The sequence below is a fragment of the Nicotiana sylvestris genome, chromosome 12, assembly GCF_000393655.2.
Source record: "Nicotiana sylvestris chromosome 12, ASM39365v2, whole genome shotgun sequence".
Taxonomy (NCBI): domain Eukaryota; kingdom Viridiplantae; phylum Streptophyta; class Magnoliopsida; order Solanales; family Solanaceae; genus Nicotiana; species Nicotiana sylvestris.
In genome coordinates this window covers 11,131,264-11,151,136 of record NC_091068.1, presented here as the reverse complement: position 1 = coordinate 11,151,136, position 19,873 = coordinate 11,131,264, and the positions used below count along the sequence as shown (strand labels likewise).

Sequence of the window (19,873 nt, the reverse complement as noted above, 5' to 3'; positions counted from 1 at the left end):
AAAGGTCACAATTCAAATATCATTTTGATGATCTCCTAACTATTGCCTTTTAATGTATTTTCATATTTTCGGTTAAATGTGGAGGAAAAAAAGAGGAAGTTTTATAGAATCACAACCTAACTAGTCGTTTTCTCAAGTTTTCAATACCTAAAAGATTAAAACGCTCTCTATTGAATAGTTTGGGTAAATTACTTATATAATTCATTTTCAAAAGATTTATAGAATATAACACAAAAAATAAAAAATCGTTGTAGGTTCCTTTTCTTTACTCAAATCATAGGTTTGGTACAGTCTACTCGTGAAGCAAGCTATGGAAGAAAATTTGGTGAATACTCTTAATTTGATGCTTTAGTTTTTTACGGTTAAAGTCTTCTCGAAGAGTTCACGTTTCTTTCTTTATCGTCTTTTAAGAAATTAGCGATCTATTACCCTACCCCTTCGTCTCTTATTACTAATGCACTCGTGTTTAATTTGAATACTATAGGTCTGCATGGCGAAAAAATTTATGCGAAATTTATAATAATTTAGGTCACATTATTCCTTTAATTATATTTTTTTACTATTTCAGAGTTTTTTATAAAAGTTTGTTGAATAAAAGTGAAAGGACTATTACCATTAATTTTTTTTCCTTTCAAAAAAGACTCTTACAATTTTTACCACACTCTTTTTAAAGGTAACGTCGCCTCGACTTTTCCATTTCTTAACAAAAAAAAAAAAAGACCAAAAATAAATAAAATACCACACGTTTTATAATAATTAGGTTTTATTTCTTTTTTCCCTTTATTTTAACCTTTTCTTGCCCACAAAGCGAAGATTGGCATCATCATCACATCATTATATAAATAGAGGAGTCGGCTGGTGAAACTGCCATTTTGCAGAGGCCAAAAAATTATCACCTAGAGAGAGAAAAAAACACATTCAAATCAGAAAATCACTTTTTTCTAGGGTTTGTTAAAATTAGCTGCTCTGGATTTCTTCTTTCTCTCTTCCGTGGCTTCCTTAGGTTATGCCGTTTCACCTACAGGTAATTTTATTGCTATTTCTCCTCCTTATTTTTTTTTGTTGCTTTGTATTTTTTTTGTTTTTGAGGGTAATTTATGAATTTGTGGTTGTATATTTTGTTATTATATGAATTTGAGGTCAGATCTGAACGTATTTGATGTTTTTGTTTGGAATTAACTAGTTCTGAATCTACGCGTTATGAATTGTTTGATTTTCATCTTGCAGTTATTGTGTTGGTGTTTGAATTGTGCTTTGTTAATGAATTTGAGGCGTTGTAATACAATTTCTCGAGCTAGCACCTGTTTTAATGTATTATCTGATTTTCCGGCTATAAATTATAATGTTTATTCTGCTTTCCTTCTAATCTCAATTTGGGCTGATGTATGCATGATTGAGTTTTTATTTGCTTGTGGAGCTAGTTTTGTGTGAGTCTCTTTTATTGTGGTGTATGAGGGATTGCTTTATCCAATTTGATTGGGCGATTCCGGTTACATGGATTGTGCGTTAGCACCCCTTGCTATACAGCTATAGTTACATGAAGTTCCGTTTGCCTCGAGTTTTTTTACATGTAATGGTGAGAGATGGATCTAGGATTTGTAGTTTATGGGTTCCGATAGTGACCTTAAATTATATACAATAATAATTTGGTTCAAAGTCAAATATTTATAGATATTTAGTGGATTTCTTAATAAATATACAGAGTCTAGTTGGTAATTGAAACAGTCTCTCTATCCTAGGGTAGGGGTAAGGTCTGCGTACACACTACCCTCCCCAGACCCCACTAAGTGGGATTATACTGGGTTGTTGTTGTTGTTGTTGTTGTAGTCTAGTTGGTAATTGTGAGATTAGGAACCTCTAGTTTAAAGTGACAACAACAACAACCACCACCCAGTGTAATCCCACAAGTGGGGTCTGAGGAGGGTAATATGTACGCAGACCTTACCTCTAGTTTAAAGTGAAATGATTGAATATTGGAATGATATGTGCTTTAATAGAGCGAATAGATATGGAGGATTTGTGCAACTAGTTTGGGTTTGAGGTTAGTTGACTGATTGATTTGGTGGGTTGGGTGTATTCTTTTACCAGCTCAATGCTTGGAATCTGGTGATCTTGTGGATTTTGGTGGTGACTTAGTCTTTTGGGTGTTGTTAAGTTTTGGCCTTTTGAGGGTTAATTTATTGAGTTGCTAAAAGCTTTTGAGGTTTAGAAAGTATCATTACCTTAATGATAGATCTAGGTAAGTCTTCAAAGCTGGGGTTTCAGCTATTTAATTGTGTAGTTGTAATTGTTTGTTAGGCATTAATGGTTGTAAGTTGCACCTTATGTGTGCATAGCTGTTACAGTGGTTTTTCTATCTGTTAATTGCTTATTAAATAGTCATTGCGGCGAGATGCACCATAATATAGAATTTTTCATGTATAAACTTGTCACGCCATTTAATGATTTAATTATGTGTGCATGTTGTGAATATTCATAGGTAATATTCAGCTTTGAGCTGCAAAAATTATGCGACTGTCATCAGATTCACAATTTTCTATCCATTTTTTTGTATTTGTTCTTTCCTTGTGTATGCTTTACGACATTTATGAGTGTCTCAAAAATGATCATGTGGCTGTAATTAACAAAATATATGATCGCGTTCTAATTATCCATTATTGTCCTGCTGATAACTTGAACAGTGGTGGAGACAACCGGTCTCTGCTACTCTTGTTTCATGTGTATTTACGTAAGGAAATTGTAAGAGGTTCCTTTTGAGTGCTCGCCAGTTAATTATTTGCTTTATATTTAATTAGTCAAATAATGCTATTCCGACATCTTTCTCAAGTGCTTTCGTTTTCTTTGGTAATGCTTTTCCAGGATTTGGTAGATTTCAATTCCAGGGTATTAATATTACTTAGGACATGGAGCAATTGTACCTTTGCTCAGTTCGCTTCGAGTGCCAAGCTTTTTCATTCCAGGAAGTCCTTGATTGGCGGTTCCTCATCCGTGGAACTTTCCTTCTTGTTTCTTTTGTCAATTGCACTTAGTGAACAGCTTCTATTGAATGATCAGTACAGGAGGCCAAATGCGAATTTTGTATAAGCTAGGTGTTGGATGTTTTGCTCAATTTCATAAGTAAGCTGCACCCACCTTGTTATGATGTCAGTTGTTACTGTACTGTTAACTACCTCGGCAAGTCTATTGTTCCTAGTGCATCACCAATACAAAACCCATTCTGGATCGTTTGGAACCTTCCTCTGAGGTATTGATATGGGTTGTGTGTCTGCTTATCCAGTTGTTTATGTTTGTAATAGCATCACACTAATCTTTTATGTCTCTTTCCTTGTGTGCAGGACTAAAGTCAGCTGATGTTTCTACGCATCGTTGAGAGTTAGATTGCATTTACCCACTTTTGTCTTAGTTTCTAGGAACCTTCATCAGGATTCAGTTAACTGGAGTATCAATATCAGATTAGAGCGTATTTGAAGCAAGGAGCTAGTGTACTTTTCAGAAACACTGTCAACTGGATCTTGAGCTGATAATTCATCCTTCTGAATTGGGTTTGTTTCGGGTCTTAGTTGTGAAGTGAGATCAACATGCTCTTCAGCATCTATGTTTCCTTGCTTTCTCTGCCTTGTTATTATAGTGGATTTGTTAGTGCGGTATATTTGATGAATAAGGCTGTCAAGCCCATCCATCTTATCAGTACTGGTTTTGTTCTTGTCCGTACTGCAGCAGAAAACTGACGGTTGATTTTGCTGAATCAGCCAGGCTACTAGTTCCTATTTAATAATTCTCTTTCCAGTCAACTAGTGAAGAGTAACAACTCCACGTTGTTTTTATTGTCTTTATATCTCCAATAACCGGGTGTCCTTTGTGCTACTGAACCTCCAAAAAATGGAAAGGTGCGATGGTGAATTTTTTCCTGACAATTAGCACTCTTTATTTTCAGTTTTTGCTCAACATGTTCTGGTGATGGCACAGGTACAAGATAATTAAGGAAGTTGGTAATGGTACATTTGGGAGTGTGTGGCGAGCTTTGAATAAACAGACTGGTGAAGTGGTAGGTTTGAATTTCTTAACAACAAGAAATAAATTACTGATATTGCTACTGTTGAAAGTTCTTCTAAAACTACTCATTTATGTACCATAGGTTGCAATTAAAAAAATGAAGAAGAAGTATTATTCATGGGAAGAATGCATAAACTTGAGAGAAGTCAAGGTAAAATGAGATTCTGCCTTAATAGTTACCCTTGCCTTTTCCTCTTTCGAATGCAATTAATTGCTTATTCTTTTGCAGTCATTGAGGAAAATGATCCATCCAAATATCGTTAAGCTCAAAGAAGTGATTAGGGAGAATGACATTTTGTACTTTGTGTTCGAATACATGGTATGTGATGGTTCTTGACCATCAATATTTCTTTATGAATCAGTTATATTTACTTATCTAACTCCATGTGGACTTTTCTCAGGAGTGCAACTTATATCACCTTATGAAGGACAGGCCTAAGCTTTTCTTAGAATCAGAAGTGAGAAACTGGTGCTTCCAAATATTTCAAGGTCTTGCATACATGCATCAACGAGGATATTTTCATCGCGACCTTAAGCCAGGTGATCATAGCTGATTCTCTTTTGAGTTAATTTAACCACAGCTTCTGTGAGGATCTTTTCATTTATTAAATTGAAGGGTTGGATTTCCTTGCTATTTGATGGTGAAGACTGAAGGTGGAAAGCTAATATTTCCAAAGCTATGTTTTCCCCCTTTTGCATTTCCTCTGCAGAGTTGAAGTTCAAACTCTCTTTTTCTTATTTTGGATTTGACTTGCAGTCCATAACAGCATATTACGGCATTTCATCAGATTTTTTTTTCAATTTTCGGGGTTCTGATCTGACATGTTTTTCTACTGTTGTACAGAGAACTTGTTGGTTTCAAAAGATACAATAAAAATTGCTGATTTCGGTCTTGCTCGGGAGATCAATTCTCAGCCCCCATATACGGAATATGTCTCAACTCGCTGGTCAGTGCATCCCCGATCTGTTTTATCTTATTTGAGCAAGTTACTCACGTGATCTTTTCTTTTTTCCTTTTTCTGATAGCTGTCATGTCGAACTGCAGGTATCGTGCCCCTGAAGTTCTTCTACAGTCACCTATCTATGGTCCCGCTGTCGGTGAGTATGAAATTTTGTTGCTCTTCCTCCTTGTTTGGGAAATCTATTGCTTTTCTTCGGTTTTATTATTGATTCTCTCTCTTATATCCAGATATGTGGGCAATGGGTGCAATAATGGCTGAGCTATTAACTCTTCGTCCTCTATTCCCGGGTTCAAGGTGTGCATTCGCCTTTCTGATTTTTTCCCTTTTTGTTAATGCATTTTCTTCTTCTATACTTTTGAACTACAGTTCAATTTCAATTTACATGTGCACTGATTATTTATATAAGGGGTGATTGGTAGAGTTGAGATGGGTTGGGCTATGTGATATTCCGCTCATGTAGCAGTTTTCTACTGCTGTTTAATTTTTATAGACGTTTAATGATAGTTTCATAATGGATAGTTGGATTTTGGACATAGTAATTTTGCCATATATTTTCCTTTTGCTGAAAATTGTCTCATTTTTGGTGCAGTGAAGCAGATGAGATCTACAAAATATGCAGTGTTATAGGTAGTCCATCAAAGAGTGAATGGGCTCATGGGCACGAACTTGCAAGTTCTATCAACTACCAGTTTCCGCAGGTCGAATGTGTTCTCCTTGTTTATTTTAAATAAAGGGGACTAGAAAAGTTCTGTTGTTTTTCATGAGCTGATATAAATAGACCTTGATCTCTAAAGGTTTTCCTTGACTCATCCTCTCCCCATCATCCGGTTTTGATTCTTTAATCCTTAGAGATTTTTGTTTTTTCACAAATATGTGAACAAGTGGGCTCTATGGTAGAAATTTAGAGTGCCTGTTTTATCGGTCATACCTTTTTGTTTTTGGTTAAATTTGTTTGACACCTCCTTTGTGGTTTAATGTGGCAGATCGCTGGTGTAAATCTTTCTTTGTTACTCCCATCTGCCAGTGAGGATGCAGTTAATCTAATCACTGTAAGATCTTGAGAAAGCAATTGCGTTCATCTTATGAATTTGTTTGATAGATCTTTGCAGCAGAAGGAGAAAAACCTTCTTTTTAAATTTACTTCCCTGTTCTTAATGTTTGAAATATGGAACTAAGGATAACTGAGCTGCTTACTTGGCATCTCACCTGTTCTTGTTTCCTGCAGTCGCTTTGTTCGTGGGACCCTTGCAAGAGGCCAACAGCAGTTGAAGTTCTTCAGCACCGTTTCTTTCAGGTGATAAACTTCTTCTATTTGTGAACTATCAATTTTCTATCTCCTATTTAGAGTTTATGGAACTGATGTCGGTTTTGATATGACAGAGTTGCTTTTATATACCTCCATCACTACGTTCTAAGGCTGCTGTTGCTAGGACGCCTCCATCTGGTTTGTTTTTGTTATTTTTAATAAAGCTTTTTTGGGAAGTAATTGGGTTTTATATTTAAATAACTAATCAGATCTTTGGTGGTTGCAGCTGGAATGAAGGGTGCCATGGAGCAGAAAACCAATAGGTGGTCATCTGGTACAATAACCAACTCAAAACCTCGTAGCAACTTCTCTCCTGTCAAGTCGCAATTTAGCCCAGGTAGCATATAAAGATCTGACATAAATCCTAATAGTTATCGGAGCTATTTTTCTTCCTGCAGAGCTTTAAAAAACTGCCGTCTTCTGTTCTGGATCCAAACATGAAAGCACCATGTTCCTTTCTAGTCTGTTGACTCTGTACAAATGGTTTATTTCCTTTGTTCTAATGCATATATGATATTTTCTAATGATCACCTCGTAACATGTGTAACAGGTGTCCAAAGGAAGTTGCAACTGAATTATCAGGTATTTTGCTGTGGAAAACTTCGAATTGGTTTTTTTTTAACAGCCCAATAGGGGTAGATATCAGTGTCCTGCTTCATCTAATTTATACCAAAATTGTTTTTGTCCAGGATGCAACGAAGAACGATAAATCCCTAAAAGGCTCTATTAAGCAGCCAGCAAAGTATCGTCCTCCTGCAAGGAATGCTCCTGGTGAGTTCCAACATTAAGCTTCTACTGTACAACTAGTAGTTCCTGGATAAAGGTACTTTTGTGTTACTTGTATTGGTTCCTAACGACTGTTTTATTTGGCAGTTGTTGGTTCTGCAGTGAAGACTCGTGCAGTCTCTGATGCTGCTGAGAAGCTTGCCAACATGAGCATTGGCTCTGCTAGGGCGCCTATAAAGCATCCATTGCCTCAGCCTATGAAGGCCGGAGGGTTGCATCCATTGCCTCAACCTATGAAGGCAGGAGGGTTGCATGGGCCGCGTGACGTGTTCCTGGGACGATCTCAAGATATTATGCCTGGAAGAAGCTATTCGAGGAAAATCGCAGGATGAAGAGATGGTCAGTCGTACCCGGGGTGTGTTTTCTTGTGATGGTGTTTTCTAGTAATGGTGTTGTGTGCCTGACTACATCTGGATAAGTTTGGTGAGAAGCAGTTTATGTATGTTATGTCAGTTTGTTTCCTTCCGGTGATACAGTAGAATGTTGGGAACTGCGTGTTAAATAAACGTTGTGGTTGTGTTTGAAATAGATTTCTCTGACCAACATTTGCTATAAATAAATGGTGTGATGGTGTTTTAAATAGTATTCTTTGACTTGTATTTGCGATCGTCGTTGCAATATTACGTTGACATTTTGACAGCTGAGTGTCCTAAGTTTAGTGGTCTCCGACCAGATGCCTACTCTATCTGTCGTAGAAAATATTTGGACGGTGATTTGATTATTAGGAATACCGCGTTGAGTTTCGTCAGCAGCTACCTTGTTTTCTTAGGGTATCCTTGCTGAGCTACAGTTGTGTTAAAGCAATACCTTAAAGACTAGGTTCTGCAGAGGTGAATATCTGGTCTAAGGTCGGTGGATTCAAAATGAATGTGACCACATATGTGCATATTCTAATCTTTTTCTGTGTATATATGCAAATATATAATTCAAATGAAAATAATGGATTTGGTATAATGCGCATACTTCAATGAAACTAAATAATAATTTCTCTCTTCTTCATGTCTTCCTTTCCTCTCTCTATAAATTCCCTTTTGAGATATTAGCGTTGACTTGTACATATGGGTACTTTTATCAAGGTTAGTTTGATAGATATCGTCAAATAGCTTCGTATCAAAATCTAGGCAACGGGTTAAATAAGTTTATCTGCTGAAAGTTGTAAAAGTTGAATAAGTAATATTCTTGGTGGAATGATATAGTATTCTAGAACGTCCTAAAATAAAAAAAGAATTTCAATTACCAACGGGGGAATTGAAAGATGAGATTTTTGTTTGTTCATGTTTTTACTTTTGAACTAAAATTAGAGAAACGGGAAACAAATACCCCAGTAAAAATGTATCTCAGAATTAATTTAGGTTTCTCCATGGTGACTGTACACCTTTGCTTCTCCATAGGTTTTCTAATTAAAAAAAAGAAAGTTATCTTGTGTCCAAAAATAGAAGTAGTTTCGAAAAAATTGACACTCAATTTAATTATTGTGTTATTTGTTAACTGTGTTGGTGGAAAGTAACAAGTACCTGTTAAAACAGTCGAGGTATGCATAAGTAGGTTCTAACACTACCATTACACAAAAAACTGGTGATTGTGTGATCTACATATAGCAATGATAAGAACAAATCAGAGCTTTTAGCATCATCAGTTTTTGATACCATTTCCTTTGGTAGATGAAGATTGTGTTACAAAGAAAACAACTAAGAGACATCTAAGCAAAAGCTAGGAGATCCACCAAGCCATTCAACCAAAATCTGAAGGAAAATACAGGCCAAAAAGAATTTGGAAAAATCAGGTATAATTAGAGATAAAAAAAATGCCATGACATAAAAAACTGAAAAAAATTTGTTCAGGAGCTTTCTTTTGTAGAATGGAGCCATTCCAACTGGAAAAAACTATATACTTCAATATGAATGAGCCTGGTGTAATCTCTTTTACTGCCAAGAATGGTGCTCAAATAACCCGACGAATATCGTGCATGGTGAGTTTAAGTTAGTCACTTTGAAGAAGCAAAAATGTTCCATTTCCAAGGGAATACCTTGATATTCTGTGGAAATTGCCAGCAACTATATGAAAAGAAAAAACATGCTTTAAAGGTATTGCTCCTGTATTCTATCTCTGTTCTGTTCCCACCACTGCTTCGCGTTCACCTCCCCAAATTTTTCGCGGCTGCATAGATGAATTAGAAGTTAAAAGAATACATTTTGAGTAAGAACTATTGACACTTGATGTTCTAAACATCTAATATAAACTCCAGAAACTTGTTCTTTACTATGGTTCTTGAATTCAGAAGTCAGAAGTAGGTGCAAAAGAGAGTGAGTTTCAATAGATGACCAGCACATCTTATAAGCCAAAATTGTTTACTTATGGAAGACCAAATAAAATGAATGACATTTCTCTGCATTAGAAGAGCATATTACTTCTAGTCTTTTTGATCTTTACTTGATGCACATCTTTATTAGGTAGCCAAAGGACTAAAAAAAAGGCAGCTTGGTGCCCGAAGCATCCTGCGTTCACGTAGGGTTTGGGGAAAGGTTTCACCCGAATGGGTATGATGTAGGCAGCCTACCTTGATGCAAGTATCAGTGGCTGTTTCCACGGCTCAAACCCGTGACCTATGGTAGACCGTAGACAAAGGACTAGTGTCAACTAAATTTCCAGATCAAGTTCTCAACTTTCATCTCTTGTACACTGAACAAATTTAGCACATCAGAACAATGGAACTAGAAAACAACAACAACAACAACTACTACTACTACGCTTCAAGCAAGCCAGTTGGGGTCGGCAGTATGAATCCTCATTGTCCATGCCGCTTCATATAAACCCGTCTTAAGTCCAAAATTGTAGAAAAGATAGTTATTGTGGCACTAGAAGCTCTCTACATTTCCACTACCATAAAGATTTATAGCAAACATTTGACCTAAAGTAAATGTACTAACAAGGGAAGTAGAGAAGAGCTAGGAATTTGAAATACCTGAATCTTACACGCCGTAGCTCTCTGGTGCCATCAGCTAGTTGTCTGATGGTTATGTATACACCAGGCTCATCTTCTGCTATCCATTCTGACTCCATATCACCAGCATTACTCATGGAAATTGAAGCGTCTCTGGAGTCGGTTGTCATCCTTGACGCTTCCATACCGGGGGCATAAGAACTGGTTCCACCGTAGTTGTATTGGCTACTGCTCGACGGTCTATAATTTGTTGGACCCCAATCCTTGCTTTCCCTGGGTGATCCAAGCCTTGTATAGTTTGAATCTCTCTGCAGATAAAAGAAAACACATGAAATTCAACATCCTAGTGAAAGCTAATGCATAGTACATCTGAGGCTTTTTTTAATAATTATAAAAAAATGGCACGTAAAGCTACAATAAGGGATCAAATGCTGTAAAATTTGAATAGCTGACAATGTACTTATGGTTTAACTAATCCACTTTAAACCTAAGGTACAAAAGGGTATAAAGCAAATGCTATAATCAACTAATGAAGCAATTCTCAAGTTGTTACCACATGAATTTCTGTCATTCGGATCTGGTTTTTAAGTACTTTAAACTGTTGAATTTCTCCTATAGTTCAATCCCAGCTGTACTAGAATTAAACATCAAGCAAATCAAGAAAAATAGAGTTAATTTTTCAAATAAAATGTTTAATGATGGATGTATAGCAAAGCAGCAACAAGCTGGAGATCAGTTCTACACATATAAATACGAATAAAAGGCGCGGCGTTCTTACTCCAAGCTCAGACCGCCCGGGAGTGTCAATAGATTGCTGATGAAATCTCTGGACATTGTAGAGCTCCATAATTCTGTCAAAATTCTCACCCCACCATCTTTGAGCTTGCCATTTATCGAACATGTCCCGACTTCAAGTTAACATGTGAAACTAATGTCAGTACACTTAGGAAATTCATTTTTTGTGCAGCTTAAAGAGCAAGTTGGAAAGCTGGATGCCACGTACACATTCAATCAACTAGGCCAGTAACTAAGATAATATACATACACATCAAAATGGAACTAAGAATTGTATAGTAGTAAAAATACAAGAAATTTGACAAGACAAGAACAGAACAAAAGAAAGTAAAACATCGTACATGATCTTTTGTCTTTCGTCTGCTTTGACATAATGTCGATATGTAACATAATATGTGGGTATCTCATGAAAATTTCTCAAACATAACTAAAATTAGCAAAAGTGGCGTGTGTCTTTATTGGACTCTTACACAACCATAACAGATATGTACCTGTTCTCGAGTCCATGTAACATGCACTCAACAAGTCTTTGGACTAACTAATGGAGTTAAATTCATTGGTAGAAGAATCTTTACATCGAAAATTAAGATAGAACAACAACGAAGAGAAGTATAAACATATATCAAATGATTAATGACGACTCAAATCCCTAAACCCTACTTTCTATTTAAAAAAAGAGGAAGAAGTGGTGTGCATCGATTCTACATTGAAGAAAGAATTGAATATTCATTGATGAATGGAAGGGACTGAAGATGGTCATGCCTATATTTTGAGGGTGTGAAAGATGAAAATTCTTAAGAAGGTTCAACTATACATGACAATCACCTTCATTTTCTTTGAATTGAAATCTTTAGACAAGAAGTTGAATATTTCCCACAATCAAGTTCCAAGATAAGAAGATTCTTGATATGTACCTAAATCGGATTTGTTTAAGATCATTTCCACTACTAGAACTAAACAAGACTCTGGGAAAACTTAGGAATGAAAGGGACTGAAGAAGATCATGCATAATTTTGAAGGGTGTAAAGGAAGAAAGGTCTGAAAAAGCTCGCTTAACAGACTAGTTCAATACTACTACTACAATAACAACTACACTTCAATCCTATGGTCGGCTATATGAATCCTCACTTACCATGTCGCTCCATTTAAGTTCATCTAATATTATATATAGACAAGAAGTTCAATGTTTCCCACAATAAAGTTTGGGATTTTACACAATATAGCCGCCCCAGAATAACAACCGGCAAATGTATATTTTTTTGTATATTAGTGTATAATACACATATTTTATACATAATCATTGTATATTTGGCTAGCTATTGTAATTATTTTTGGCTGATTGGCAAAATGTGTTATGTTTCAAGATAAAAAGGTTCTTGATATATACCTAAAGCGGATTCGTTTGAGATCATTTCCACCACTAGGAAGAGAGAGAAATGTGATCTGAACACCAGGCTCCACCTGAGCAATCCACTCTTTTGGCCCCTCCTCGTCGGGCAGCACCACCTCACCTGACTGTGAGTAGACAGATTCTCTTTTATCATCATCACCACCACTATATCCTCCAGCAAATCTTGAATCAGCTCGAGGAGTACGATGATGTCGGGTACTTGTGAAATCCCAACCTGGAGGTGAACTTGAACTTCCTGGTTGATATGGAACGTCCTCTGAAATTGTTTCAAAATCAGGATAAGGTCTGTGACCTCTCCTGTAACTGCTAGTTGGTGTACTGGACTTGCTGCTTTTACCAGAGACCTTTAATGCAATATCCTTTATCTGCAAAGTTTTGTTGATACATTAGTTTTACACGAGACAAGTAGTAGTACAAAATAAGGAAGATTAATTCATTGTTAGAAGATCAACAGAATTATCTTATGTTGCTTTGTGCATCCGATAACGAAATTCACTAACTTGACTAATCCGAATTCACGTAGCATATATCACACTAAAGGAGGAAGCATCTCTTTACAGTTTTCCCATTCCTAAGACTCGAATATGATATCTCGAGTTAAGGATTGAGGATCCAATACATTTCACCACACTCCTCGGTGGTTACGGAAGTATCTTAGCTTAATAGAGTACAAGTCCAAAATTTAGCTTGAACTTCAAGACCTATCCCTAAGAACTAGGTAAAAGATAGGCCAAATGACATTTTAATGTTGGTTTAACAATTAAATTACATATTGAAATCCTCAGGTGATTTAAACCATAGGAAGTGAAGCCAGTTTGCTTTCCGCAGTAGCCATTAGTGCAGCAAGATCAGCAAGCAATTCAGCTATGGGCCGTGGCGAAACTAGGAATTTCCGCAAGTGTGTTCAAACTTGAAAGAAGTGAAAAGAATTTCGCGATAAAGGGTGTTCAGTATATGTTATACACCTTTAAACCTAACGTTTTATCTATATACACAGTATAATTTTTCAACAAAGGGAATCAACTGACCACCCTTCGGATAATGTACCTTCGCCCCTGGCTATGGAGTTTGTATACTGTTAAGCTAAATTCAACTATTTTAGACATAAAACAAAAGTATATATGTGGAAAAATACTAAACTTTTAATGAGTGTTAAGTTTTGAAGCCATACTTTTAAAATTAATGGGTTCAACAGTAAGAATATAAAGATTAAACATATCAAGTTTAAATTCTGACCAAACGACATGCAAAAGAAAATAAAAAGAAAAGGAGGGGTCAAGTCTGATTGTCTAAAAGCAGTGACATTACTGTTTGGTTGTCCTTTGAAATACTTAAAGTCACCTACTTTCACGAGTTAACTTTCACTGCAGAATTGAGTAAGCAGAAGGCTGGAGAACAGTAGAAAGACAAGAATTCAATGGTGGGTCAGGTAAAAGAAACTTGGACATGTCTTTTCCAGACATATGAATTGTCTTTTGTCAGAATTTCCCTTACTTTGGATTTTATAGTATCAAATATTGTTCCCTTCATTTTCTTTGAAAATTCTAGGAGGACTCGACCAAAAAATATATTTAAAAAAAAATGTTAAAGAATAACTCAATCAACTATGTCCTGATCACTAAGATTTTTCTAAACACTGCTCAAGGATTACTCTAAACGAGACATGACATAAAAGATGATTGTATTCCAACTTCTGTGCTGAATTACATATATTTAAATTCATATTTGTTGTCGTAAAAAAACATAGCAGGCCGTCAGAGCCAGGATTTCAAGTTTATGGTTCGGGATTTTAATTTTTTTAAGTTGCTTGGTTCTAAATTAATAATTTGTATATATTTAATAAAAAATTTAAGACAGATAAATAATTTGAACTAAATCTACTAGGTTCGATCGAATCCGTAACTAGCTCCGCCTCTGCCCTTGGTTGTATTTTGTAGGAAAAAGAGAAGGAAAGAAAGGTGCAGCATATCTGGCGTTCTTCGACGGAGAGTGATTCAAATTTGAACAGAGACAAAAAAAAAAAAAGAAGTTAAATGATTTCTTTTCATTTGCCCGATACTTATGCTAATGAAGCTAGACAATAAAATAGTTTGGTTTAGACTTCACACCTATATATGGCATTATATAAGTTCGAGCCATGAATTGATGTTTGCGTCAAGATAGACTACTTATATTACACTCATTGAGGGTACGGTCGTTACGCTTGTGCACATCCGAGAAACACAATCACCATTTTAAAGATACGGGTCATCATATTATATGCTTCTAAGTGCACATGTGAGCTAGTTTCTGATATTATTTAGGTAGGGACAATTTGGTGTACCTCCACTTCCACTTATATTTAATTATTATTACAAAGTTTCCCTTTGTTCTAATTGGTCCGTTTAATCAACTTACAATTGTTTGTTAATTTATCACACAAAGCACAAATAATTTGTCACACTTATTTGTGCTTTTTAGGCTAATGATGAATGTTTATAATTAAAAAGAATAGAAAAAACTCAAACCAGCTTTCCCAATTGATTTAGAGCTTCGTTTGGATAAGTAGGGTTGCTCGCTTATTGTTTTTGGCTTGTTTTAAGTAGTTTTTAATTTATTTTAAATTTTTTAACTTTGTTAAACACTAAAAAAAGTTAAGAAAAGCTTAAAAGCTGATTTGACCAACTTAAAAGTCAATCCAATCCTCCTAATGATGTAAGAACAATTTTCAACATCTTTTTTTTCTCTCATAGATTACAAGGAACAGTATGAAATGCTCAATTAGCAACGGCGATCTTGTGATAACTAAAATCGAATACGTGAATTATAGTTCAAATTATACTTTTTAAACTTAAAGAGATAAACTTCGTAGAAATTGAGATAGTTTGGGCTGATGAATATTTTTTTAAAACTACATACTTCAAACCAATATCTTTTTCAGTCAAAATAAGTGATTTTTTAGTTGTTTTCACACATATTAAGAAATTCACCTTTTAACATTAATTAGCAATGAAATTGACTATATTAACATTTACTATCTATTCACATAAACACTCCAACATCATTTACTCCAAAGGCAATGTAGGAAAAAATAACTAATTCATTCTTGAAATCTGAAAAAATTACTTATTCTAGACCACAAGAAAAAAGCCAAAAAATCACTTATTGTGGACCGAAGGGAGTATTATACACTACTTCACACGAAAATCGAAAAAGAAAAAAAAAATGTGGCTGAAATTAAATAAAGTAGATAAAGACTTATAATTGCATGATGATCAAAAAAGAAAAATCAGAAAAAAGTAAAGTTGGAATATTATGGGACCAAAGTTTAGACACATGATCCAACAAATAGCACCCATTCAACATCTTAACCCCCCCCCCCCCCAAAACCAAAAAAAATATAGTACTAGGCCAAGTTGTAGGGTCAATTAAGTCATTTAATGATATTATAGTGCCCACAAATAAACACTACTCCCTCCGGTCCAAAATAAGTGATTTTTTGGATGTTTTCACGTAGATTAAGAAATTCACCTTTTAACATTAATTAGCAATGGAATTGACCATATTAACCTTTACTATCTCACATAAATACTCCTAACACATATTCCAACACTATTTACTCCAAGGACAATATAGGAAAAAAATAATTAATTCATTCTTGAAATTTGGAAAAATCACTTATTTTGGACCACAAGGAAAAACAAAAAAATTACTTATTTTGAACCGGAGGGAGTATTCTTTATTAATCTTTGGACCCTCAAACACATTTTGTGGTCCTCCTCCACTCCCCAAGGAACCAAAAAGTTTCATTCAACTCTTACCCCAATTCCAAAAATAGCCCAAACCCAATTGGAGATGTGGGCCCAAGCAATGAAAATATGGACCCCACAAAGATATATGACTGAATTGACATGTAATGCAAAATTGCAAATTATTCAATCACAAATGTGAGGGAATAGTTAAGATCTCTTCATTTTAATTAAACTTGGACCTCAATCTTAGAATAGAAAACATCTTGGTATGAAGCATTTTACACGCTTAGTTAACTAATTAAACTTACTTGAATGTGCTACTAAATTTCGAATACTAGATGATTAGAAAAAATATGTAGAAATAATATAGTAAGGGAAGGTATAGGATTAAAACCTGGGCCGTCAAGCTTTTGACCGAGTCTTTAGTATTGGGGGTCCCACGTGGACCTTCTTCTCCTCCATCATCATCTATTTTTTGCTTACATGTTATACACGTCAACATCTCCCTTTAATATCTGTTTTACTCTCTTTGGTTCCCGCAAAAACAAAATTAAATCATTAGTACTTATCAATTTCATGGTGACCATTTTACTTTTGCACATCCACTAAAATAATACAAACTTTTAGAAGGAAATAAATATATTTACTAAATTATTCTTAATTAAATATTACCTTGACACATTGAAATATTTAAATAAGGGTAAATTTTGGAGACATAAAATTAATTTCTTCTTGATTATGTAAATGAACACTTATTTTAGACCATAATAAAGAGATAAAATGATCACTTATTGTGGACCAGATAAAGTACTTATCAAAATTTATATAATAAATAATTATAAAAATATTTGCAGTGATTGTTTACACAAATCAAATCTATTTACCATAATTTAATGATTTGATAAGGTGAAATCATATATTAATTAACTATAGTTTATGAAGAGAAGTCTACTGGGGAAGTTACATATCTAGGCGCTCAACCAATATATATTTATTATAATTATACAAAATATATACATTTTTCAATAATTATTTTTGACGGGCTACTATTTAAGTGAAATTTCTCTAGTGGAGATAAACTTTTACCAAAGTACATTGTAGTGGTGTTAATTATATAAATTTGCCAATGATAAAACGTCCCTTAATAGCAATTATGAATTGAAATACTACTACGAACATTTAAAAAGGGGAATAGATGTTGAGTTCCACTCACATAAAAAAGAAATGTGAAATGAATATGACGCCTCTTATAAAGGCTTTTAATGTCTGCTATACATTTTCCAGGAAAATTAAAGAGCCAATAATTAATTCAAGAAAAGAAGTCACTATCCACAAATCCATAAGGGGAAATATTAACACTATTGTAATCAAACATGTTTCACTTTCCTAGAGATTGTCCTTTTGTCTTAAATAAGCATATATTATCAGATAGATAAGCCAAACATGGAGTATTATTTTTGCATATTCCAGTCAATATATCAGCAAACCTCGTTGTGAAATCCCAACAAACTATATGAAACAAATTTAAAAAGCTTTAATTCAAAAAACCAAAAAAACAAAAGACAAATAATAATAAAAGGTAAATGTTAAGAAATGAGTTTAAATTATGTGCACTAATATTATAATTAGAGGTAAATGCATTGATAAGCGTTGATTAGTAAATTAATAAAAAACAATAACTAATCTATTATCAAAAGCTAAAACACACTAATAATATAAAAGAATCTATACATTATCGGCATACATCATCTAAATCCTTAAATGTGATTTGAAAAATGACTTTGTACTCAAGTATTTTCCCACCCAAAAATTAAACGCCTCGAGAAAGGACAACCGAGCATACAAAGTATCACGTATTACACCCTAATGAATTGCGACGTAAATAATTTATTATTAGTGACTATATAATTTAAACTTTTAATTATATAATTCATGGGAGACCAAACTTGGTTCAGAATCCAAGGAAGTGAAATCAAAAGGGAAAAGAAAGAGTTGTTTTTATTGGAAGAAGAGATTGAAAAAGTGATCACTTGTTAGAATTCCAATCCCAAAGTTGTTTCCACTGTTCTTGCTTTATAGCATCAGATAGCCAATAGAAAAAGTAAAGAATAAAGAAAAAAAAACATTTTTTTTAAAATTTCTTAAACTCGAGAACCTAAGTTTCTAACGCATAGTAATCATCAATTCCCTTCATTATTCTTTATGATCACTATTTTTCTTTCCCAATTCCTCTCTCAATACACTCATACACGCAGAAATGAATTCAAAATTTAAAAAAATCTCATATTATTATACATATACATTTAATTTTTGTTACATTTGTATATATAATTCAATTTTTAAAAAAAAAAGCCTAATCAACTCATAGAACAACAAAAATAGCAACTACCACAACAACATATTTTATTTATTCTCAATGTACTTAGCTCAGTTAACTCATAGAATCCGTTCTAAATCTGTCCCTATCACAGAATGACAGAGACACATACATACAGTATATACGTACATTACGTACTAATACACCAAACTACAAGTATATCACTGTCAAAAAAAAAGAAAATTGAGAGAGAAAAGACAATAATAAATTAGTAGAATAGCAGTAGCTGCAGTAATAGCAGTAGGAGTAGTAGTAGTAGTAGCAGAATAGGAGTTGAAAATTGAAACTGGGGGAGGCTTTAAATTATGATTGACTAATTGCTTTAGAAAATTGAATTAGCAATTTCTAGCTGTAAAATCAGCCCATTGAATGTACAAAAAACAGATAAAACTTTAAGTTTTTTCTTAAAAAAAGCTGTATTCTTCTCCAAAAATGAGAAAATTAATCAAACCGCTCACAATTTAATCAGAAAATTCATACCTGAAATAGTCACCGAAGCTAAAATTCAGCTCAAAAACCACTCGAAAATTGATGAATTTACCATCCAAAGAGCTTTTATTTCTCTGCTCTGTTCTTTTCTACTTTTTTGTGAGACCAAAACCCTAAGTAAGATATCAAATCAAATCAAATGAGCAGCGAAAAATCCCTTGCATTAAGCTTTTCCTACAGGTACGAAGAATCTTCTGCCAAAAATGGAATATTCACCGGCGCCGGCAAACTTCCCGCCGGCGAAATTTAGGAGATTCTACGGCGTAAAAACCGGAAAGTTTCAGATTCTCATATATACACAGAATCTTCAAATTCTTAAAATATCTGTATATAATACACACATTAGTGTGTGTGTGTGTGAAGGAAACAAATATAGAATGGAGACAAAGGAGAGAAGGAATCGGGATAAATGTTTGAGGTATTTATAGAAGGATGTGACGCCGTCATTTTTTCTGGTGTCGTTATATAACGGAAAATGTGTATTTTTAATATTTGTGCATGGTCTGATTGTACGTTGTTCTAAAATGGATGTACTTTCTAATGTGGAATTGGTAATTGAACTAATGGGTGAAGTGGACCATATGGGCCCACCTGTCTAGTCGGAAAAATAATGTTAAAACATGAGGGCACGTGGCAAGATTAGGGTGGATCAAAATTGGAAATTTTTTATTCCTAGTGTTGCCAAAATGGTTGGCGATTGGAATCAAATATTCTTTTTAAGAATTTTTATTGTGTTTATATCTGTTCCAAATTAAATAAAAAAATCATGTTTCCTACTCCCTCCGGTCCAAAATAAGTGATTTTTTTGTATTTTTTTGTGGTCCAAAATAAGTAATTTTTTCAGATTTCAAGAATGAATGAATTATTTTTTTCCTACATTGTCCTTGGAGTAAATAGTGTTGGAATATGTGTTAGGAGTGTTTATGTGAGATAGTAAAGGTTAACATGATCAATTTCATTGCTAATTAATGCTAAAAGGTGGGTTTCTTAATCTGTGTGAAAATATCCAAAAAAAAATCACT

The 19,873-nt window shown here is 34.3% G+C and overlaps 2 protein-coding genes across 2 annotated transcripts; one reads left to right on the top strand and one right to left on the bottom strand.

Moving 5' to 3' along the window:
- Positions 1 to 866: 866 nt before the first annotated feature.
- Positions 867 to 7,692, top strand: LOC104241282 (cyclin-dependent kinase F-4-like). Its single transcript, XM_009796216.2, has 18 exons — positions 867 to 1,024; positions 2,860 to 3,244; positions 3,336 to 3,887; positions 3,967 to 4,045; positions 4,136 to 4,204; positions 4,283 to 4,372; positions 4,455 to 4,593; positions 4,898 to 5,000; positions 5,099 to 5,151; positions 5,243 to 5,309; positions 5,605 to 5,713; positions 5,999 to 6,064; positions 6,241 to 6,309; positions 6,396 to 6,459; positions 6,548 to 6,658; positions 6,872 to 6,903; positions 7,011 to 7,092; positions 7,195 to 7,692. Exons 3-18 carry the CDS (start codon positions 3,880 to 3,882, stop codon positions 7,437 to 7,439), a joined length of 1,386 nt encoding a protein of 461 aa, XP_009794518.1. The 5' UTR covers positions 867 to 1,024; positions 2,860 to 3,244; positions 3,336 to 3,879; the 3' UTR covers positions 7,440 to 7,692.
- Positions 7,693 to 8,725: 1,033 nt separating this feature from the next.
- Positions 8,726 to 19,237, bottom strand: LOC104241280 (protein BREVIS RADIX-like). The gene is made up of 6 exons (XM_009796214.2): positions 18,843 to 19,237; positions 16,380 to 16,512; positions 12,231 to 12,619; positions 10,827 to 10,956; positions 10,070 to 10,356; positions 8,726 to 9,264 (listed from the first exon to the last, which is right to left on the bottom strand). Exons 2-6 carry the CDS (start codon positions 16,485 to 16,487, stop codon positions 9,186 to 9,188), a joined length of 993 nt encoding a protein of 330 aa, XP_009794516.1. The 5' UTR covers positions 16,488 to 16,512; positions 18,843 to 19,237; the 3' UTR covers positions 8,726 to 9,185.
- Between the last annotated feature and the right edge of the window lie 636 nt (positions 19,238 to 19,873).